The following is a 20,068-nucleotide window of genomic DNA, read 5'->3' as shown; positions in this document are numbered from 1 at the left end:
CTGATTCTGCGGTCATCCCTCTATTCACTACTCTTTGTTTCTGCTTATATCAATTATTGTAATACAATGCATTGTAGGTATAAGAGGTTATTAATATGTATTAGGGATCTTTTTCAATTAATGAAATATTAATCTATATTTTATATATTTCCTCTTTAAGTCTTACAATACATTTTATTTGCAAAACCCCTGTTACATCAGTAGTAGAGATGATTATTATCAGTTTTTGAAGAGAAGAAAGTTAGCCTGTTGTCACAAGGAAAGTAAACAAAAGAGCCATGACCTTTACCCAGGAGGAATTAAGAACGTTAAAAATTCTCAATATGTAGAATTTCTATCATTTTGATCATCTGGACATCAACTTCTTGGTTATATAGCAATGAAAAGCATTGAACTTTATGGAATATGGATCCCCTAAATTTGAATCATAAAAAATAGCTATTACCTACCTGTTCCATGGAGATATTTTTATAAATTACTGTCTGATTCCATTCTGGATTAAGACTTTTCTGAACATATTTAGTTCTCCTCTTATATTCAGCACTGAATTGGAAGGAAAGAAGATGTTGAATGATGCATCCTAAATGATTGCATCAGAGTAAACTGTGGAAACATGCAGGATACTCAAGAGGATGACAGTTGCAATTTTTTGAACGATTTGTACAAAGGATAAAGAGATTCAAGCATGCTCCTATATAATTCTTTAAAAACTCACCTCCAACCTTCAGTTTTCAAAAAAAAAAGTTGCTAATGATTAAAAATCATTATCTAATTTCATTTTTCCTTTCAATATATTTTGGAGAAGTTATTTCAGCCTCTCTCTCCTTTTTTATCAACCATTAGTATTCTTTAGGTCTAATTTTACCATAATTTTGTAATCTTGATCACCTGAGAATCTGTAGAAGACTATTAAATGAAGTTTATAATATCATTCTGTTACCACTAGAAACATGAATTTCATGATGTAATCATAGAGACAAGATAATTTTTTGAGGGGTGCTAAAAGAGAAAGACGTACCTAACTATAACCAATAAATCTTATGCGCCTTGACAAGCACTATTGATAAAACATTACTTTATATATTTGTATCACATTTTAATAGGAGCAAATGATTTTTACTAATGCTAATTAATATCAAAAGCAGGTTTGTTAGGAACAATGTCTAAAATCTTACTTTCCTGTAAGATCTAACCCTTGTTTTTAATTTGTTTTTATTTTCAGCATCTACCACAGTGTTTTGCACATAATAGGCACTTAATGAATATTTGTTGGACTGGAGTGGATTAGCTGAAACTTGAACCTGTAGCATTATTTTGGTTCCTAAACAATCTACATGAAAGAATGCCATTTGGTAAGCATAGCAACTGACAACCATTTAATTCAACTGTAAGCTCTTTGAGGGTGGGGATTGTCTTTTGCCACTATTTGTCTCCCCAGAGATTAGTACAGTTACTGGCACATAGTAGGTGCTTAAAATGTTAATTAATTTTATCACTTTAAAACAATTATAACTTAAAATTACCAGCAATTCCTAATTGTAACCTAAATTTAAAATATATATGTATATATAATAATTTTATTTAAAAAATACTGCTACAGCAGAAAATGTTCATTATTTCAGCATGAATTGATAAAAAATTGTTAATTGATATTTTTATCAATGAGTATTCTTTCAGTTAAGTTGTTTAAAAGTGAAAGCTATACTACCAGTTATAAAATTTATATGTGTTTTCAAATAGTTATCAAAGCAGAGATGTCAAATAACTATGTAGAAAGGCACATTCTGGATATATCTTACTATAGGTAAATTTTGTTCATCAGTGACACTAAAAATGGACATTTGAAACAAAAATCTAGTAGATTGAGTACTCACAAGCTTTTTTTAATTTGTGAAAAAAGGAGCATAATTCCACTATCCCATGTACTTCATCTTATACCAAATTCAGGCAATGTGAATCTACATTTAAAGAAATGCATTGTTGGATCACAAAGCTGAATAGTAGTATTTTTCTAATGATCCACTTAGACTCAATTTATCATATAACTATTATATCAATTTCCACATTGCCCAGATAAGTCCACAAGTTATCATTTTCATTAAACTTGTGAAGATTAATTTGAATGTCATTTATATTAAAAAACATGATTTTCTATGCATAATTCCTTTGCATATGCAATTGACCATGCAAACTCAAAAATACAGTCCTCATTTATAATATTGGTTCCCTTATATTACATAAAAGTGATTCTCTCTTATGTGTGAACATAAATTCAACCCTAGGAAAGATTTTTAGGAAGGGAACTGAAAATCTTTCTCTTTTCTACACCTTTGCAAAGTATTTTCCTTCAGGAGATAAAATAGAAGAAATCCTCCTCATAGTCCCCCAATGGTTCTTTAACTATGTCTACAGAATAACCACACTCCTGATTATAAAATGAAAAACTAATCTAGTCAACTGATAGTTTTTTTTTCCTAACTTCAATTCCTTCTTTCTCAGGAAACCTCAATAATGTTTATTATTAGCAATAGAATGTTATTGTATACTTATTCTCACAATTGTCCTTTAATTGATTTGCTCTTCCATTCAGGTATTGATATCACAAAATATACATCTTTCTTCATTTATTATTTTCTATAATACAGCACATTGAGAAAATTTTATTTTTATTTTGAAAGACAGCATTTATGTGGGGCTTTTTTTTTCTTTTGCCTGAGTACTGGTTGAAATATTCTCTTTTAGTTTCAGTACTTTAAAAAATGCATTTAAAAACTTATATAGGCCCAGAAGTACTGTGCCAAGAGGCAGTGACCTGCTAGAGAAAATCCAGTGGAGAACTGCTTCCATTTTCCCTCTCTCTTGTTTTTAGACTTTTGAATAGTGACCTGCTGATTAGCACCGTCACTTGAGGAAAGGAAGAAAAAAAAAATCCAAAGAAAATAAATTTACACTAATCACATTTTCTACTTGGTTGGTGAAAGTGGGTTTTGGTAAAAACTTAAAATAAGGCAGAAACAAGAAATGTTACAGATATTGAAATGGCATAATTATCAACTAAAATGCTTCTTCTTGATCCCTGCTATTCCTGTATCCCATTACTATAAGTAACTGAGTAACAGCTCCTGTACATAATTAATGATAATAAGAGCTAACATTTATATAAAGTGCTTACTATGTGCCAGGAACTATGCTAAGCTATTTATAAATATAATTTCATTCGATTCTTACAATAATCCTGGAAGGTATTTCCTAATATCATCCCTATGTTACAGTTGAGGAAACATAGCAGACAGAGCTTAAGAGACTTGTCCATGGTCATACAGATAGTAAGTGTCTGAGACTGGATTTCAACTCAGGTCTTTCTAAGCACCACTACTCTATCTACTATACCACCTAGTTGCCCCTACATATCTTATATGATTTAATATATTACAATGTAACAACATAATATGGTTTCATTGATATGATATGAATAATAGAACATAGTATAACATGACATAAAATGATATAAATATTATGTAAATATATAGTAAATGTAATATAACATAATGACATAATTAATATACAAATATGTAATGATTTTAAAATTAAGTTATTTTTCCCCAATAACAAGTACTTTTCTCTCCCTACTACCTCCCCATCCTCTGGGGAAAAAAGAGAAACAAAAAACCTTTAACAAATATGAATACTCAAGCAAAACAAATTTTCACATTGGCCATGTTGAAAAATCTATATTTCATTCTACCTATTTAGTCTTTTGCCTCTATATGATGGTTTTTATATGACATTATCTCTTAATTATTATTTTTCTACTTTGGACCATAAAAAGCTTGACCTGAAGATCTGCTACCGTATAGTCTAAGGTTTCCTATACATTTCTAATCATCATGACTTTTAACATAAACGTACTAATTAATGTGTTCCATCATAAGAAATTCTGACATTTTTTATATTTTTGCTCCTCCTTACTCTGGATAATAGGATAAGAAGGTTCTGAAAAAATGTGATTGATAATGTTTGTCCTAGCATGACACTATCTCTTTGAAACAGAACTGTTTTCATGTCTCCTTTAGAGAGATAGGGAGAGGATTCTTGGGTGAGAGCACTAACCATAACAAGAAACCCACAACACAGTCAGATTTCCCTGTTTGTGATACTGTGTGGATGTAATTAAATGGAATGTTTCTTGGCAAATGATAGCCTATGGTGACTAATCCTATTTTTTCAATATTTGTGCCTTTAGGAAATAGAATGTTATTTTTATTGTTGTTGTTATTATCATTGTTATGATAGTACCTTGTCAGGATAAGTAGAGATGTCATAAAAAAGGGACACATACAAAAACAAATGCTGTGGGAAGTTTGTTTTGGGTGGGATTAAAATTCTTGTCATCCCATTTTGACTGATGGAAACACATTTCACCTCTTCGCCAAAACGGTACATTCAGTTTGTCATGCAAATAGGAGATTCCCATTAAAAAAATTGTATAGCCATATATTATGAGTTGGCCTTTATGGAAGCACAAAGGATGGTACTGTTGCTGCCATCCTTTTGCTATGTAGCTGGATCAGGGTCTTTCAGTTTCCTGATGCAGACAAATAATAAGCTAGAGGAGATTCCCTACCAGTTCACAGGAGATGGGGAGCGGGACGGGGGGCGGGGAGTGTCCAGTATGGCAGAGCTGCAACACCTTGCTAGTGTGAAGATAGAACAGTAGTAGGGATATATTCCAAAATCATGTATCAATTTTATATTCTGTTTAGGGGAGGCAAAGTGCAAATTGGGAAAAAAAATATATATCTGAGACAATTACATTCTGTGATTAGGCTTATGGCCACGCCTAGCAACAACATTAGAAAGATCATCCAAGTCTCTCTGCAATAGCTTGTCTGTAGTCCTCCATGAGCAGCTAGCTGGGAACACAGAAATACCAAGCTCTGAAAGTTGTAAGGGAGGCTTTCAGAAATGTGGTGGACAGAATAATACAGAATTTGGCCACATCCAATTTGGATGCATATTATGTATACCCAATCTAATGGCAAATGCCTTCTTTCTACATTCAATTCCACTTTCATAAAGGTTAATGGACAACTAACATTTGCATTAAATTGTAAGTTCAATGGATTGGAAATGCCATTAAGATTGGCAATAAAGTTGAATGAATAAAAAGGGGACCAGAGAATTCAGTCCACCCCACTCACTTAGGTTATTTTAAATAGTTACATATTTTGGCCCCTCTGATATCCTTATATTCCATATGTTTAAGTTCAGTAAAATGTTTAAATCTGAAATAACTATGTTAATAATTATGTTACTATTCTGAACAGACATTATAGATACTGTGCAAAGAATAAATAATTATTTTTCTGTTGGTTTTGATGTATACTAGGTAATCAGATATGTGGATATAACTTGAGAACAATTGATTCATTAATTTTAGATTACTGTGATAATCTTGCATGTGATTATATTGAATGAAAATTTTGTCACATATTTACATCTTTCTATGGATTTTCTATACATATTTTGCCTTGAACTGTCTATGGATAAATGTTCATTTTTTTTAACATACTGTGTTTTCTATGTTGTGAATATATTTGGCTAGTTCAATCAAAATATAAATCAAATGTTGATAAAATGTAAATTTTCCTTATTTCAGACTGTTAGTTTGGGTATCAAAACAAAACTTTTAATAAATTGATGAAATTTGGAGGTTAAAGATAATGTTGAAATGAAGTTTAGCAACTCATTTCTGCAGATGCCAAATAATAAGGACCACTAATTCAGTTTTCTCTGTGTGATATAATATAATATATCATAATAAAATATAATATAACAAATGATTGTTGATTGATTATGGGTTTTCCCCACTGGTGGAAATTTTATACTGAGGGATGATGATAGGATCAGATTACATGATTAGGAGAATATTCTTAAATATAGCATTTCATTTTCATCTCTTAAGCCTTAATATTTTTGGTAATCTCATAGAAATAAAAAATCACTTTTTCAATGTTAAATATCCTCATCTTCTTAAAATTGCTACTATATATAACATATGTGTATACAGACTTAGTTCTGAAATACAACTTTTAAAAAATTTTCATAGGTGGAAGTATAATTAGATCAAATTATGAATATTTAGAATTTAATGGAATCTTATTGTTTGAATCACTTTATGATGGGTCAGTTTTCATCCAGAAACATAGGGGCCAGTACACATATTTATTATTCTATGCAAGGATTGGCTCAGGGGAAATTTAATGAAATTCAATAGTACAGTAACATTCAGCATGTAAAGGCAGATTCACAAGTCATCAAGCCATAGAAAGAGTAAAAATATGAACTAGAGCTGCAATGATTCTATGTGTAATCATGCTTGCATGCATCCACTGACATCCACAACTCCAAAGGCAGTTCAAAGCATGACACTGAAAGGAAAGGCACTCTACCTTGCATTCTGGACAACCATGACTTGGCTGCATGGGTTCACCAAAGGTCATAAAAATGGGAAAGTGGGAAAAGAGAAAGAGGGGTAAAAAGGAGAGAAATGAGAAACAGGTGAATAAACAGAGTAACTATGCAATAATTCTAAGAGTGAGAAATTAACATTAGATAGAAGGAACTAAAACCTCAAAAAACAATTCATATGATCCAGGACATACTCATATTTCACATTTTGAAAAATTTCAGTTTGCAATATTAATAGACAGGGCTTATGCTTTAGGTAGGCAAATGTCCATAGTTATTACCATTCAATAACACCCTGTAGCTCCTAGCATGGCTGGTACAATGTCTGCTGAAATCTCATACTCACATATTGTAATCTGTTTTCTAACCGAAGCCTTTTCACTCCCTACCACAGGTGGTGGAGAGTCTCAGATTTTCTGCAGTTTGAGAATTCTATAATATACACAAAATGAAAAATAGAAAATAACTGAAAGCATTCTACTTCACTAAACATAGACACAGTGTTTTCTTCAGTCCACTCCTGTGATAATTATGAAACAACATATGTGGTCTGGTGTACATTTCTACAGAGAATATTATTTTTTGTTTCTTCCCCTCCTCTACACTCACACTTTCATTCTTCCCTGTATCACCTGCCTTAATGGTCACTGGTAGTTCAATTATCCCACTCTATTTTAAAAGCAAACAAGAAGGGCTCATGTCTTGCTAACTGAATCCTTGATTACTTTCTCCTGTTCACATACTGCTGAACAGAAAATCATTAAATTATGCTGACTGGATTCCCCACAAATTTATTATCTCATCTCAACTGGGTTTTCACTTTAGCATGTCAAGTATTCAACTCCTCTTCAGTAGACTAATTATCCTCACTCTCCATAAAGTTTCCCATGGCATCCCTTCTTCCCATCTTTGCAGCTAAATATCCTGTCTCACATTTTGCAGAAAAAATATTATGGAGTTCCCCACTTTTCCACACCTCCTCATCTTTAATCATTGAGATATTCCCTGACTCTGCCCCAATACACACAACCATTTTATCACCCTAGTGTTGGATAAAGAGATGGTCTTCCTTACCAGAGCTACTATGGATTTCATCTCTTCCCATCTTTACTAACAGACTGTCTCCACTATCATGCTATCTCCTCTACCTTTTCTTTCTCAATATCTCCCTACCTATTGGCTGTTTTTGATGCTGCAAACATGTCCATGCCTTCCCCAATGTCTCCTCCATCCTCAACAAACCCTCATTTGATCCTAACATCCACTATGCACTCTAGGAAGGAAGGAAGAAAACAAATTTTAATTGAGTTTCTACCATGTGCAAGGCTCTATGGTCAATGATTTACATCTATTCTCTCATCTGATCCTTACAAAGCCCTTGGAATATTAGTGTTATTCCTCATCTTATAGTTAAGGACACTGAGGGTGATAAAGGTTAAGTGACTTTCCCTGTGTCACATTGCCAGTAAGTATATAGAGGTCAAATTTGAACTCAGGTCTTCCTGATTCCAAGCCCAGGGCTCTGTTACTGAGCCACCTGCTCTGCCTACAGGTAGTGCCTGAAATCTCTTCCCTTTTCAGCTAACCTTGAAAAAGTCACTTATGATAGGTACCTCCACTCTTTATTTATTCTCTTCTAAACTCAGTAATCTTGCTTCCAATATCATTGTTCAACTGAAGCCATCCTCTCCAAATCTACAAATGAAGTATTTATTGGTTGCCAAATATAATTACCTTTTCTTTTTTACACTCTTGGCATTTCTGTAGCAATCAGAACTATTTATCACCTTCTCCTATATACTGTCTAGGCTTTCCTATCAATGCTGTCTCTTCAATTTACTCTTACCTGTCTGACATCTCTTCATAATTCTTTGCTACCTCCCATGTAGTTAAACCACTTTAATTCCCCTGATATAAATGGGACAGAAAAACCATAATAGTGCTCAAGTACAAAAAACAGATTTATAAAAGTTTTTAAAATAGTATTTGTTGGCCAGAATATAAGCGATATCACATATCATACAAACAAGCATCTTCAAAGAGTTCATACATTGTACCAAGCAAGGGATAGATCATAGTAATTAGGGGGTTCAAAAGGAATATTTGCTATTTTCTTGCCAAATTAGAATTTTCAAAGGTATCAAAATAGGTTTAAGGAACAAATCTGGAAGATACTTAATGACTAATTATTGAATGATGTATTCATTCAATAGATCTTTGTATATTTTAAAAATAAAAATAAAATTAAATAAAATTAAATTTAAATTGAAAATTAAATTATGTAGCTTTGTAAGTTGCTTTGAAAACTCCAATACACTTGAAAATCTGGATTAATTCTCAAATCTTACTATGTTAAGTTTCCCCTATTGTAAATGATATTGACTTATTTTGTATGAAAAAGTAAATGACCATTGAATATTTATATAATGAACTCATGTATTTTTTGAGGATTAACTGATTTGAGGACAAATTAATACAAGTTATCTATCAATTTGTAGTAAATATGTGTAATGTGAACAAAATCAAAAGGAAGATATTTAGAAGGTAACTGCTAATATTATATGAGTTTTTCAAATTATAAGCCTATAGATATAGTTTTGGAAAGGACTTCAGAAGCCATCTAGTCAAATCCTGTCATTTTAGATATAAGAAAACTGAGATTCAGGAAAGCCAACTGACTTTCCCAAAGTCATCTAGGCCATAGGCATCAGAGGCAAGAAACTTTTCAAAGGGACTTGGTTAATACCAATATTTGCAATAAATCTCTTCTTCACTTACCCTCTCCCTGGAAGAAGATACACTTTAACAAAAGGATCAGAATATCCATTGTTGTCTCGAGGCACAAGATTTCTTGCTTGAAGAATGTGTATGATAAGGTTTCCAAGGTGTTTGTCATAGTTGATTTGAAGCTGTAGTGAATATTGCAATATTTGGTTAAGTTGGGTATTTTTGACCACATCCAAGTAAAATATGACTTCCTCCAGGAAGTTTTCTCTGATTCTCCCTGTCCATAATGACCTTCCTACTACAACTACAGGAGTACTTTTTTCTTTTTTTTTTTTTTTTTCAACTCTCTGATGTGTTTAATATATAGAAATTTGCATTATCAGCATGTGTATTTTAAGGCAGCAGCATATCTTAGTGGACTGAGACTGGTCTTTGAATCAGCATTGGTTTGGGTTCAAATTTTACTGGCAATAATTCCTAGCTGTGTGACTCTGGGCAGGTCACTTAGCCTTTTTCAACCTCAGTTAAGAGTCCCATTATATTGGGAAGTCCTTGAGAGAAGGAACTGTTTTTATGTGTTTCTTTGTATCTCTTGTTACACTATAAGAATTTAATAAATTCTAGTTGACTCAGTTCCCTCATCTTTCAATAATGGTGCCTACAGTACTTACTTCACAGGTTTCTTATTAGAATTGAATGAAATAATATATGTGAAGTATTTTGCCAACTTTAGAAGTTTTATATAGTTGTTGTTATCACTGTTGTCATTCATTTTCAGTTGTCTGACTCTTGAGGACCCCATTTGGGCTTTTCTTGGCAGAGATACTGGAGAAATTTGCCGTTTCCCTTCTCCAGCTCATTTTGCATGTGAAGAAATTGAGGCAAATATGATTAAGTGACTTGCCCTTAGTCAATAAGTCTCTGAAGCAAGATTTGAACTCAGCGAGATGATTCTTCTTAAATTTAGGGCCAGCACTTTATTCAATATTCCACCTAGCTGCCTTGTTGTTATCATTAGGCCCATATGAATTTACTGAGGATAAGGGCCATTCTTATCTATACTTTTGTTCCATTCCCATTCCTAACTCCCACACTCAGCAGTTAGCACAATAGGTGCTTAATAAATGCATGTCCCTAAATTTGTCCCAGTATCCCAGAAAAAATAAATCTTATTGATTACAGCAGTACCTGTTTCACCTAATTAAAAATGAATAATAACTACTCTGTAAAGGAAATGATTCAATATTTATTTAATTGAAATAGCTATTTACTGAAATAGCTTATCTCATTCCTAGTTCTTGCTAAAGGTAACATTTCATATTTATATATGTTTAGAGTTTACACATTTGTATGACAATTTCAAGTATTACTGCTTTCATTCTGCAGATGAAGAAAATGAGGATTAGAGAAATATAAATAGTCCAAAGCTACACATCTAGCATCAAGCGCTCTTCCTATTCTACAATCCTTTCTCACTGCCCATTCATTTCAAAGGAAAAATAAAAAGGGAAGGTCTATTAGCATGTGTTTCTGAAAGAGACAACTTTACGGGATTATCACTTTCATTTAAAAATAAGTCTTTGGAGTTTAAAACAATGTCTAATTACTCGAATACTTATTGGCTTATAGAAAATAAAATATACAATTGATATCTTTATCAGAACAAGTAAATTGCTTTTTCCCCCTACATGATTAGCCAGGGGTATTGAGATAGATACTGTTTAGAGAAAGATACTTCAGGCTAATAAGATAAGTATAGTGAAAAAAAGGCATGCAATTAATGAATTTCGATGTGTTATGCTAACTCTCTTATGATAATCCTACAGCTCTTTTCGCATTCCATAGCTTTGAACAGAACAAGAGTAAGTGTGGGGTAAAATAATTTGTTAAAGTCTTTTGAATCTTGGAAACTATAATAGTAATACTATGACACTATTATGACTGATGGTCTGAATGACATTTTTGCTATATCCACATAATACTAAGACACTGAAAAATGAAACCAATTAAGTCAAATATGCAAAATGACAACCAAGTCAATAAAAAGCAAAATAGCCGGCTCTGATGGCTTTCCAATGAATTGAATGGTGTTTTGGCACCATATAGACAAAGTTTTCTTCCTTTAGGACACATTGTTTCTGATTAAGGAAAAAAAAACAAGCCAAAGATAGAGAAAAATGAGTATAATACAATAAACTTTACACAGAGAACTTTACTACTTTGAAAATGCAACAGGCAGTTAGATTGACTATGCTACTCTTTCAGATTGAGTAATGTCTGTGATCATGGAGCAATGATGGCAAATTTAGTGGTACTTTGTAATTATAGGTGGTAAAATACTGAATTAATTTTGCTGCTTACTTTAAACTATGTCAGAGTGAATTTGACATTGATTTCTGGCAAAATTCTAGGATAGATAATTAAAGGAATGGGTTGTGAGCACTTACATTTAAGAACAAGTTATGCTTGACAACAAATTTTTGAAAGAGTTACTAGACTGTAGAGGATGGAGATCCCATTTGTCCAGAATATTTGAAGTTTAGCGAGGTGTTTGACAAATGTTCTCAGTACTCATGTGAATAGTGTGTAGAGATACGGACTTTTTGTACACATTATGCTCAAAACAGAGTGATTGACCAGATACAGAAAATATTAATAAACGAATTAGCATCAGTCTGGAGGGAAGCCTGTTCTATTCAACATTTCATCAATGTCTTGATAATTTGCTTTCTTCTGTTTTATTCTTTCATTAAAACTAGAATAAAGATACAGTTTTGATACTTAGCAGATTTACAGGTAGCATTCAACTTGGACAGACAACTTGAAGAGGAAGAAATTAGAGTCAAAACTATCTCTATAGGCTAGAATAGTGATCCAATGATAACAAGATTTAATAAATGAAATTTAATACATATTAATAATGTAATATTATAACCTCTATAAATTCAGAGTTAATAGGATTCATATGTTTAGAGCTGGAAGAAGAACTTAAAAACCACCATGGCTAACCCCTCACATTACAGAAGAGAAAACTGAGACACAATTTAAATCAATTATTTGAGGTCTCATAAATCTTAAGTACACAAATATAGAATGGAGAGTCACGTGTCCAGAGAGCAAGCAGTTCATATAAAACAGACTGACTGCTGGACAATAGGTTGAATACGTCAGTAGTGTGATGTGTCAGCCAAAAGAACTAATGTAATCTTATATAATATTAATAGACTATTTTGTCCAAACCAAGGGTCATGACATTCAGGCTCTCATCTTCCCTGGTCACAGAGATTGTGTGTATTTTTTGGCACTTGGTTTCGAAGGTGATGTTTACAAGGAGTGATACATGTATGGTAACTGACCAGGATAAGAAGGGGAATTAAAACTGGATTAATTTAAGGAATTAAGAATTTTTTAACCTGCAGAAGAAAGGCAAAGGACAAAGGGGAAAATATGCCAAAATGAATGCAGAAATCCAAAAAATAACAAGAAAAGATAAGATTTTCTTAAATGAGCAACAAAGAAATGGAAGAAAACAACAGAAAAGGAAAGGTGAGATCTTTTCGAGAAAATTAGAGATGTCAATAGAATATATTATGCACAAATAAGCATAATAAAAGCAAAAATGGCATGGATTTAACAGAAATGGAAGAGATTAAAAAGAAGGGGCAAGAATGTACAAAAGAATTATACAAATCAATAAAAAAAGGTTTTTAACATAATGGTATGGTTACTGATCTAGATCTAGACATCACAGGGAATGAAGTCAAGTGGTCCTTAGGAAATATTGGTAGCAGTATGACTAGTAGAGATGATAGAATTCCAGCTGAGCTATTTAAAATCCTAAAAGAAGATGCTGTTAAAAGTGCTGCACTTAATATGGCAACAAATTTGGAAAACAACGGTGTTCAGTGAAAAGATTAATTTGTTTTAGTATAGAAAGAAACATGAAACAACTTCTATAGGAAAAGAGATTTCTCCAGGTTATAAAATAACATCTGATGAACTGAGTGGTCTTTATCTTATTTGATTGATAAGCTGAAATTTTACTAATTAACAAGGAAATATCTAAACATACCCTTATATTGCCCTAGAACTCTGTATAATAAGATTAAATGTGAGGATCGGGCAGCAGCTGAGGGAAGACCTAAAAATAAACTTTATGATCTGTATAATTGGGTTACATATCAGGGGTTGTCCTCTAAACCTTGTTACAAGAAGTCGTGATGGTCACTTTTATTCCATAAAACTTCCTTCCACATAAAATAGCATTCTATAAAAATAGACATGAATTAAACATTTCTTAATGTCACAAATAAAAAGGACAGTTTCTGCTCCATGGATTCATAATATCAAAAAATGCCAATGGGGGAAAACGTACTAAAACACATACTATAGCAATTAACTTATTTTACACTTTCTTACCTGAATTTCTCCAGTAATAGGATGAGAGACAGACTTTGTTGCATCAGTGGGCTGTAATATTAAAGAACATATACAAAAATTATTACATAGAACATTCATATCATTTGATTTTTCAGCATTCTGAAGTTCTGTTAAGTTTGTTGGTTACACAATTTTGGTTTGAAAATAAATTGCATTCAGTTTTCAGTTGACCGATTTCAAATAGGGTTTCTATTCATGCTTTTCATATAATAAGTCTACATTATATTTCTACATAAATCAATTTTTATGGGGCTAAGACTTTTTTAATTTATGGCAACATCAGGAATAATAATTTTCAATATTCCAAAAGACACACAGGGATTATAAATACAACTTAACCACTTCTGTTAAAGGTACATAATTAAGCCATTAAATTGTGTTTACCATAATTGTATACAAAATAGAGGAAGAAAAAAACTATTAATGGCAAACCATGAGGTTTTTATTCATTAAAAAAACAACAACAACTATAATGATTCCCTTGCCTTTTACATCACCATCATTTCCCAAAATATTTTCCTCCCTTCCCAGATAGTCATCCCCTATAGCAAAGATTTTGTTTTAAAAGAACCCTTTAGCAAAATTAATTTATCAGTCAAGTCTGATAGAATATGTAGTATCTCATAGTTTTTCATCTCCATAAAGAAATGAGGATGGCACATTCTCCTACATGATGCTTTTATAACAGGGAATAGGGACAAGTGATGCAAAATTGTGAGGGAGGCAAAGTTTGTTTTTGATATGCTTTCTTCTTTCTACTGTAAATGTCCACTGTCCAGATACACAGTGCCCTCCTGTTTCCTCTTGATTTACAATTCAAATGACAATATTGCTCTATATTTTCATTTTTTTCTTTCCATCCTTTTCTATTTTCAGCAAACTTATAAATATTTTTCTTATCAGTCAGGTATCAGATATAATAGCTCACATTAGTCTGTAATAGCCCTGTATTATCTCCACTTTACAGATCAGGAAACTGAGGATCCTTGTATAAGAATGAATTGCCCAAGATCCAAGATTGGTAAATGGAAGAGCTGGAACTCAAACCTAGTTCTTCAGACATCAATTTCAGGACTCTTTATAATATATCATGGAGTAAGCACTGAAAGTAATCTTTGTTAAATTAAGGTATAGGGATATGATTAAAGACATTATGTTCATTATTCATTGCAATTTCAAATGATAAATGAAAATTAAAATTGGTTCTGAATAAATTATATTGATGGCATCAGATTTAGGCACTAATTTGAGTTTATAAAACTACACTATGAAAAGAAACTTGATCTTTTCTTTACAGGAAGGTCCTATAAATACAACCAATCATTTTTAGTAGCATTTATTTTGAAGTTGCGAAGAGTTTAAAATACACTAGATGCCCATAGATTGAGGAGTGGCTAAAGAAAATGCAACATATGAATATAATTAAATATTGTTGTATTGTTAGAAATGATAGTAGAATGAATACATGAGTAGCATGGGGATATTGATGTAAAATGAAATAAGCAGAACTAAGAAAACAATATGCACAATGACCATCATAACACAAATTAAAAAGAACAGTAAAAGACTGAAACAGAATGGTGTGAAAAGATAAAGAACAAAATTAGTCCCAAAGAAGAAATATAGAAATGCATCACTTTTCAGAGAGATGGGACACGATGGATGTAGAACACTGGATATATTATTGTAGTTGACCAATGTGTTGGTTAAATTTGCTGTGTTTTATTTCTCTTTTTATTTTTTCCTATAGATGATATTATATGAAAAGACATCAGGGGTTAACCATTAAAAGAAATATTTCAAAATATAAGTGACAACAGCAAAAATATCAATGAATGTTTTATTTTTCTTTAATTTAATGTTGCAGTTTTTATTCATATGTACATAACCTATGTCTTTTAAAGAGACTGCTTATTACTATTAAAATTCATATTGTTTGGTAAAATTACAAAGGATATTTACCTAGCAAAATTTCATAAATTCATTTTATTTTTGATCCACTGTACTAAATTGTCAACAGCAAATTCTAAATATATTAACGATAATCAAAACAAACTATTAAGAACATAATGAATACAAAATTGGGAAACATACCTAGACAGATGTTCACTTGGGAGAGCGTTCTTACTGGCCTCATACTTAATAAGAATTGAGAGTTTGGAATGACATTCAAGGAAGTGAATGCAATCCTTGATTACATTATGAAATGTGGAAGGTGATAATTCTAAGTAATAATCTGCCTTGTCAGGTCACCTCCAGAGTAGAGTTCCATATGGGACACCATAGTTTAGAAAGGATATTGAGAAACTGGCACTCTCAAAGTGGGGAACCAGGATACTGAAGGGCTTTGAGTTCATACTATATGAGGACTATGTGAGGAAAATTAGTCTAACTTAGAGAAGGTAAGACCTGGAAAGTGGGGCATGACAGCTCTTTTTGGGGTCTTTAATGGCCTATTGTATAGGGAGAAGGCTTTGATTAGTTATGTCACAACTCAGATGATATTAAAAGAAGTAATGTGTGGAATTTGTTAAGAGGAAAATTTAGTTTTGATGTGAAGAAAATCTTCTCTAAAATTAGAATGATCCAAAAATGGGATTGTTTGTCCTTTAAGGTAGTAGATTCCCTCCCATTTACTTGATGTCTTTAAACAAAAGTTTAAGGGAATGATATAGAGGAAATATTTTTTTTTAGATATGGATTCAGCTAATTGTTTTCAGAAGACCCTTCCAATTGTGATTTTTTTTTTACTATGTTTACTAGGCCACGCACAGATCAATCTTGGATCCCCTTCACAAAACATTATTATTTCTCCCAAAGACATCTGAAATTTCATTATATATATAGCACGTGGAGTGACTGAGGACTTGTGTCGTCTAAGTATGATTCCTTTGAGAAAAGATGTGTGGTCACCTTGTTTCCATGAAGAAGATAGAAGGCTGATAAAGGAGAAGAAACAGAGTATACTGAAAAAAAATAACAGTTTTTAGATGTCAGTCATCATTAATTTCATTGTTAGTGCCCTCAATGTAAGAATTCCTTATAATCATTCATGAATTGATACACAATTGGAAGAATTAGATAACAGAGATATAAACATTCTCAATTTAAATAAAAATTGAAATTTCAAAAATGTCAGTGATAAATGGAAGAAATTACTTGCAGATTTTCTTCAGAGAGATGATGAAAGGATTTGTTGAAGTTGGTTTTATCACGCACTCAGAGTTAACAAGAAGTATCCTCTCATGGAATGCTTGGTGATCTCACCTTGCAGTATTTATGAAGAGAATAAAAACTTCTAAAGCACCATGAAGATAAATAAAACTTAAGCATTGACATCCATTGTAAAAGATAACAAACTTTCAGCGAAAACTTGACAAGATCCTCCAAGATATTTTTCAAAATACTGATATTCTGTGACTTTGATTCAAAAGTGGGAACTAGAGGAGCTACAAAACCATGTTGTAAAATAAGATTTGGGATCAAAGAATGAAAGAAACCAAGAGCTTGTATGCTGCTCTGAAGCCTCGCCCCAATATATCATGAATATCTTCTACAAGTTGTAGGAAGCAATGGATGATAAAATAATGGATGACAAATAATGACAAACAATAAAATCTAAGAAGATCAGATTTTAATGGATATTACAATAACTTTGGAATCAGTTGGCTGTATGTAGCTAAACCACTGGCAAATTAGAGATTAGCAGAAAGGATAAAGATGAAAAGGCATTGTTTGCAATTGCAGTAACTATGAATGAACCTCTTTAAACAAGTTTTCATCTTATATAAATGGGAAATAACAATATGCTATTAATATTTTCTAGAGAAATTTAACTGGTACAAAATTGGCACTGTAAAAAAAAAAAAAGAATCCAAAAGACCTCAGAAAGCAGTTTATCTCAAAAATCACGGGCAATCTTTGCAAAATGTTGAGACCAAAGGGCAGTACCAGACTAAAGGACAAGGTGGCTTACAAAATACTTCAGGGAAGGATAATAAAAAAAGAAATTACAAAATACCAAAAAGCAAATGATCCTAGTGAGCATTTAAAGATGAAACTAGAAGGGCAAAAAACAAGAACTGAAAAGAATGTATTAGAATTGTTTTTTTAATGAATCCTGAGTTAATTTCATTATCAATTATAATGGATGCATCATAATTGGAATCTACCAACTTGACACACTGTGTTATGGGAAAAAGTCATAATGACATTCATGATGAAGTCAAGAAGAACAATAAACAAATCAACTAAATGAAATAGGAAGCTGTGTGGGATGAAGTATGGTTTTCAAGGTACTGAGGTATTGATATTTTATTCCATACAGCAAATTCAATTCAACAATCACTTATTAGGTGTTGCTATATATGACTCTCTTAAGAAACCCCGAGTGGTACAGAAATACATCCACCATGTCATGTACTAAAATAATCAGAGGTAGGGCTCTGGTGGGTTGGGTCAATCTTCCATGTAGGATAAATATGGACAAAAAATTGCACAGATACCATGGAAAGGATGTGACCTGAATCAGAATGAGTACCCACTTTGAGCAAATCATGGATCCATACAAGTATATATCAAAATAAGTTGAATCCAATGATGAAGTTATAGACTCTCATTCACTGAATCCTTTTGGAACAGTTATTATGTTGAAGAAAAGAATGAGGAAAGGATCTCACTTGGTAGTGACAGAAGGAAAATCAATGGTAGAGTGAAGGATGAGGAAGTTTGTTCAGTTGTTCAGCAATACAGATTTGGTTGAGTTAGTATAGAACTAGAAACACAGGTATCATGAATTATCTCATTCTTTTTAAATCACTCAATCAACAAGCATTTATCAAAAGCTTGTTAGGTGTCAGATGCTGTACTAGGTACTGGGGATTCATCACCACCCTTGATCTCTAGGATCCTATGGCCTCTTTAGGAAGGAAATTATATATACAGGCAAGCAAAAAAATGCAACAATTTTATGAGTGGGAAGGCAACTAAAGTAATATGAAAGACCTTAGGCAGCAAGAAGTGTTTGAGCTGAGCTATGAAGGTAATTAGGAATTCTAAAAGCAAACTTTACAGGAAGAACTGGGGAGGAGCTAAGTACAGGGTCCCCAACTATCTAGTTATGTAGTTATTACTGTTTTTCTTTAGCAAAACAGTCCTGTTCTCCCAAAGAAAGCTTAAAAAAACTTCTAGAAAGAAATTTCTATGAAAGTAGCAAAGGAGAGAAGCAAGATGGTTGTATAAATCCATAAAAATGTACATATGGATTTTTTTTGGAGAAAAAAAATTGAATACAAGTGAGACAGTACAGAGAGTCGAGACAAAAAGTCAAAGAAGTTATGCATAAGTCTTTGGATAGACAGTGTCTGGCAGTTGGTTTGGATACAGAATCTATGATTGTTGATAACTGTAAAGTTCACTTTTTTTGAAAAAATCTGGGAGGAGTATAAAGATTTTTTTCTTTCATAAATATACTCTTCTGAAGATGGGGAATGCCTGGAAATAATGCACGGGAAAAAAGCATTCCTTATATCAGAAGTGAGATGGCTTTTAAGAACTTCAAGTCTAGGCAAAGGGATATTTTTAACCTGAATTCTACATGAATCTCTTGATGAGTTAGTATAAAACTGAATGAATACTTATGCTCTTTTTCTGTTTAGAAAAAAGTTCTTTTATTTTTCTTACTGTCATCAAAGTTGCAATGTGACTAAGGTTGGGGTGGAAACTCTTTTGTTTTTGACCTGATATTATACTAAAAACAAAACAATTTCTCTCTGTGCTGCAAACCAACATAAGCAATCAATGAGAATTTCTTGTTTCTTGAGGTATACAAGAAACATGTGTTGGCCTTCATCTTTCTAGGGAGAGATAAGAAGGCAAAAGAAAACCAAACAAAATGAAAAGAACTGGACTTCAACTATTCTCAAAGAAATGGACTGTAGCATATTTAAAATACGTGCAATTATGCACATCTGTCCAATTTTACTGGATGTTAACATACAGTGGAATGTGGCCTAATTGGTCTTTCTAAGTCACCACATAGTCCAATACCACAAATCTTAGGAAATCCACTTAGAAATAAAATCCTGGGATTCCATTTTATGTGAAAATATTAACATGCTGAATCTATCTAACTATAGTAATTTATTTGCCTACCCACTATCTTGGTGGTAGCTAGGTAGTGTAGTAAACAGAATGCTCCACGTGGAATTAGGAAAATTTGAGTTAGAATCATGCTTTAGATATGCACTGTGTAAACCTGGACAGGTCTATTCTGTCTGCCTTTGTCTGCTCATTTGTGAAATGGGGAAAACAGCAATGACTACCTTATAGGGTTGCTGTGAGGATGGATGGATCTCTCTCTTTCTCTCTGAGGATGGATGCATGGATCTCTCTCTCTCTCTCTCTCTCTCTCTCTCTCTCTCTCTCTCTC

General features: G+C 32.5%; 1 protein-coding gene across 1 annotated transcript in view; it reads right to left on the bottom strand.

Moving 5' to 3' along the window:
- The window catches only part of LOC138176022 (protein piccolo-like), a 591,004-nt gene that overhangs the window by 121,206 nt on the left and 449,730 nt on the right, over positions 1-20,068 (bottom strand). Inside the window, exons 14-17 of the mRNA XM_069106747.1 lie at positions 13,618-13,668; positions 9,250-9,380; positions 6,453-6,479; positions 450-543 (exon numbers count right to left, since the gene is read on the bottom strand). Coding sequence (XP_068962848.1) covers positions 450-543; positions 6,453-6,479; positions 9,250-9,380; positions 13,618-13,668 — 303 coding nt within the window. The remainder of the gene's footprint in view (positions 1-449; positions 544-6,452; positions 6,480-9,249; positions 9,381-13,617; positions 13,669-20,068) is intronic.

This window comes from Petaurus breviceps, unplaced genomic scaffold (genome assembly GCF_028583685.1).
Source record: "Petaurus breviceps papuanus isolate PSGF00001 unplaced genomic scaffold, PetGlider_PUasm1.0 80, whole genome shotgun sequence".
In the NCBI taxonomy this organism is placed as follows: domain Eukaryota; kingdom Metazoa; phylum Chordata; class Mammalia; order Diprotodontia; family Petauridae; genus Petaurus; species Petaurus breviceps.
Note: the sequence above shows the minus strand (reverse complement) of the source record. Positions and strands in the feature narration are given on the sequence as shown.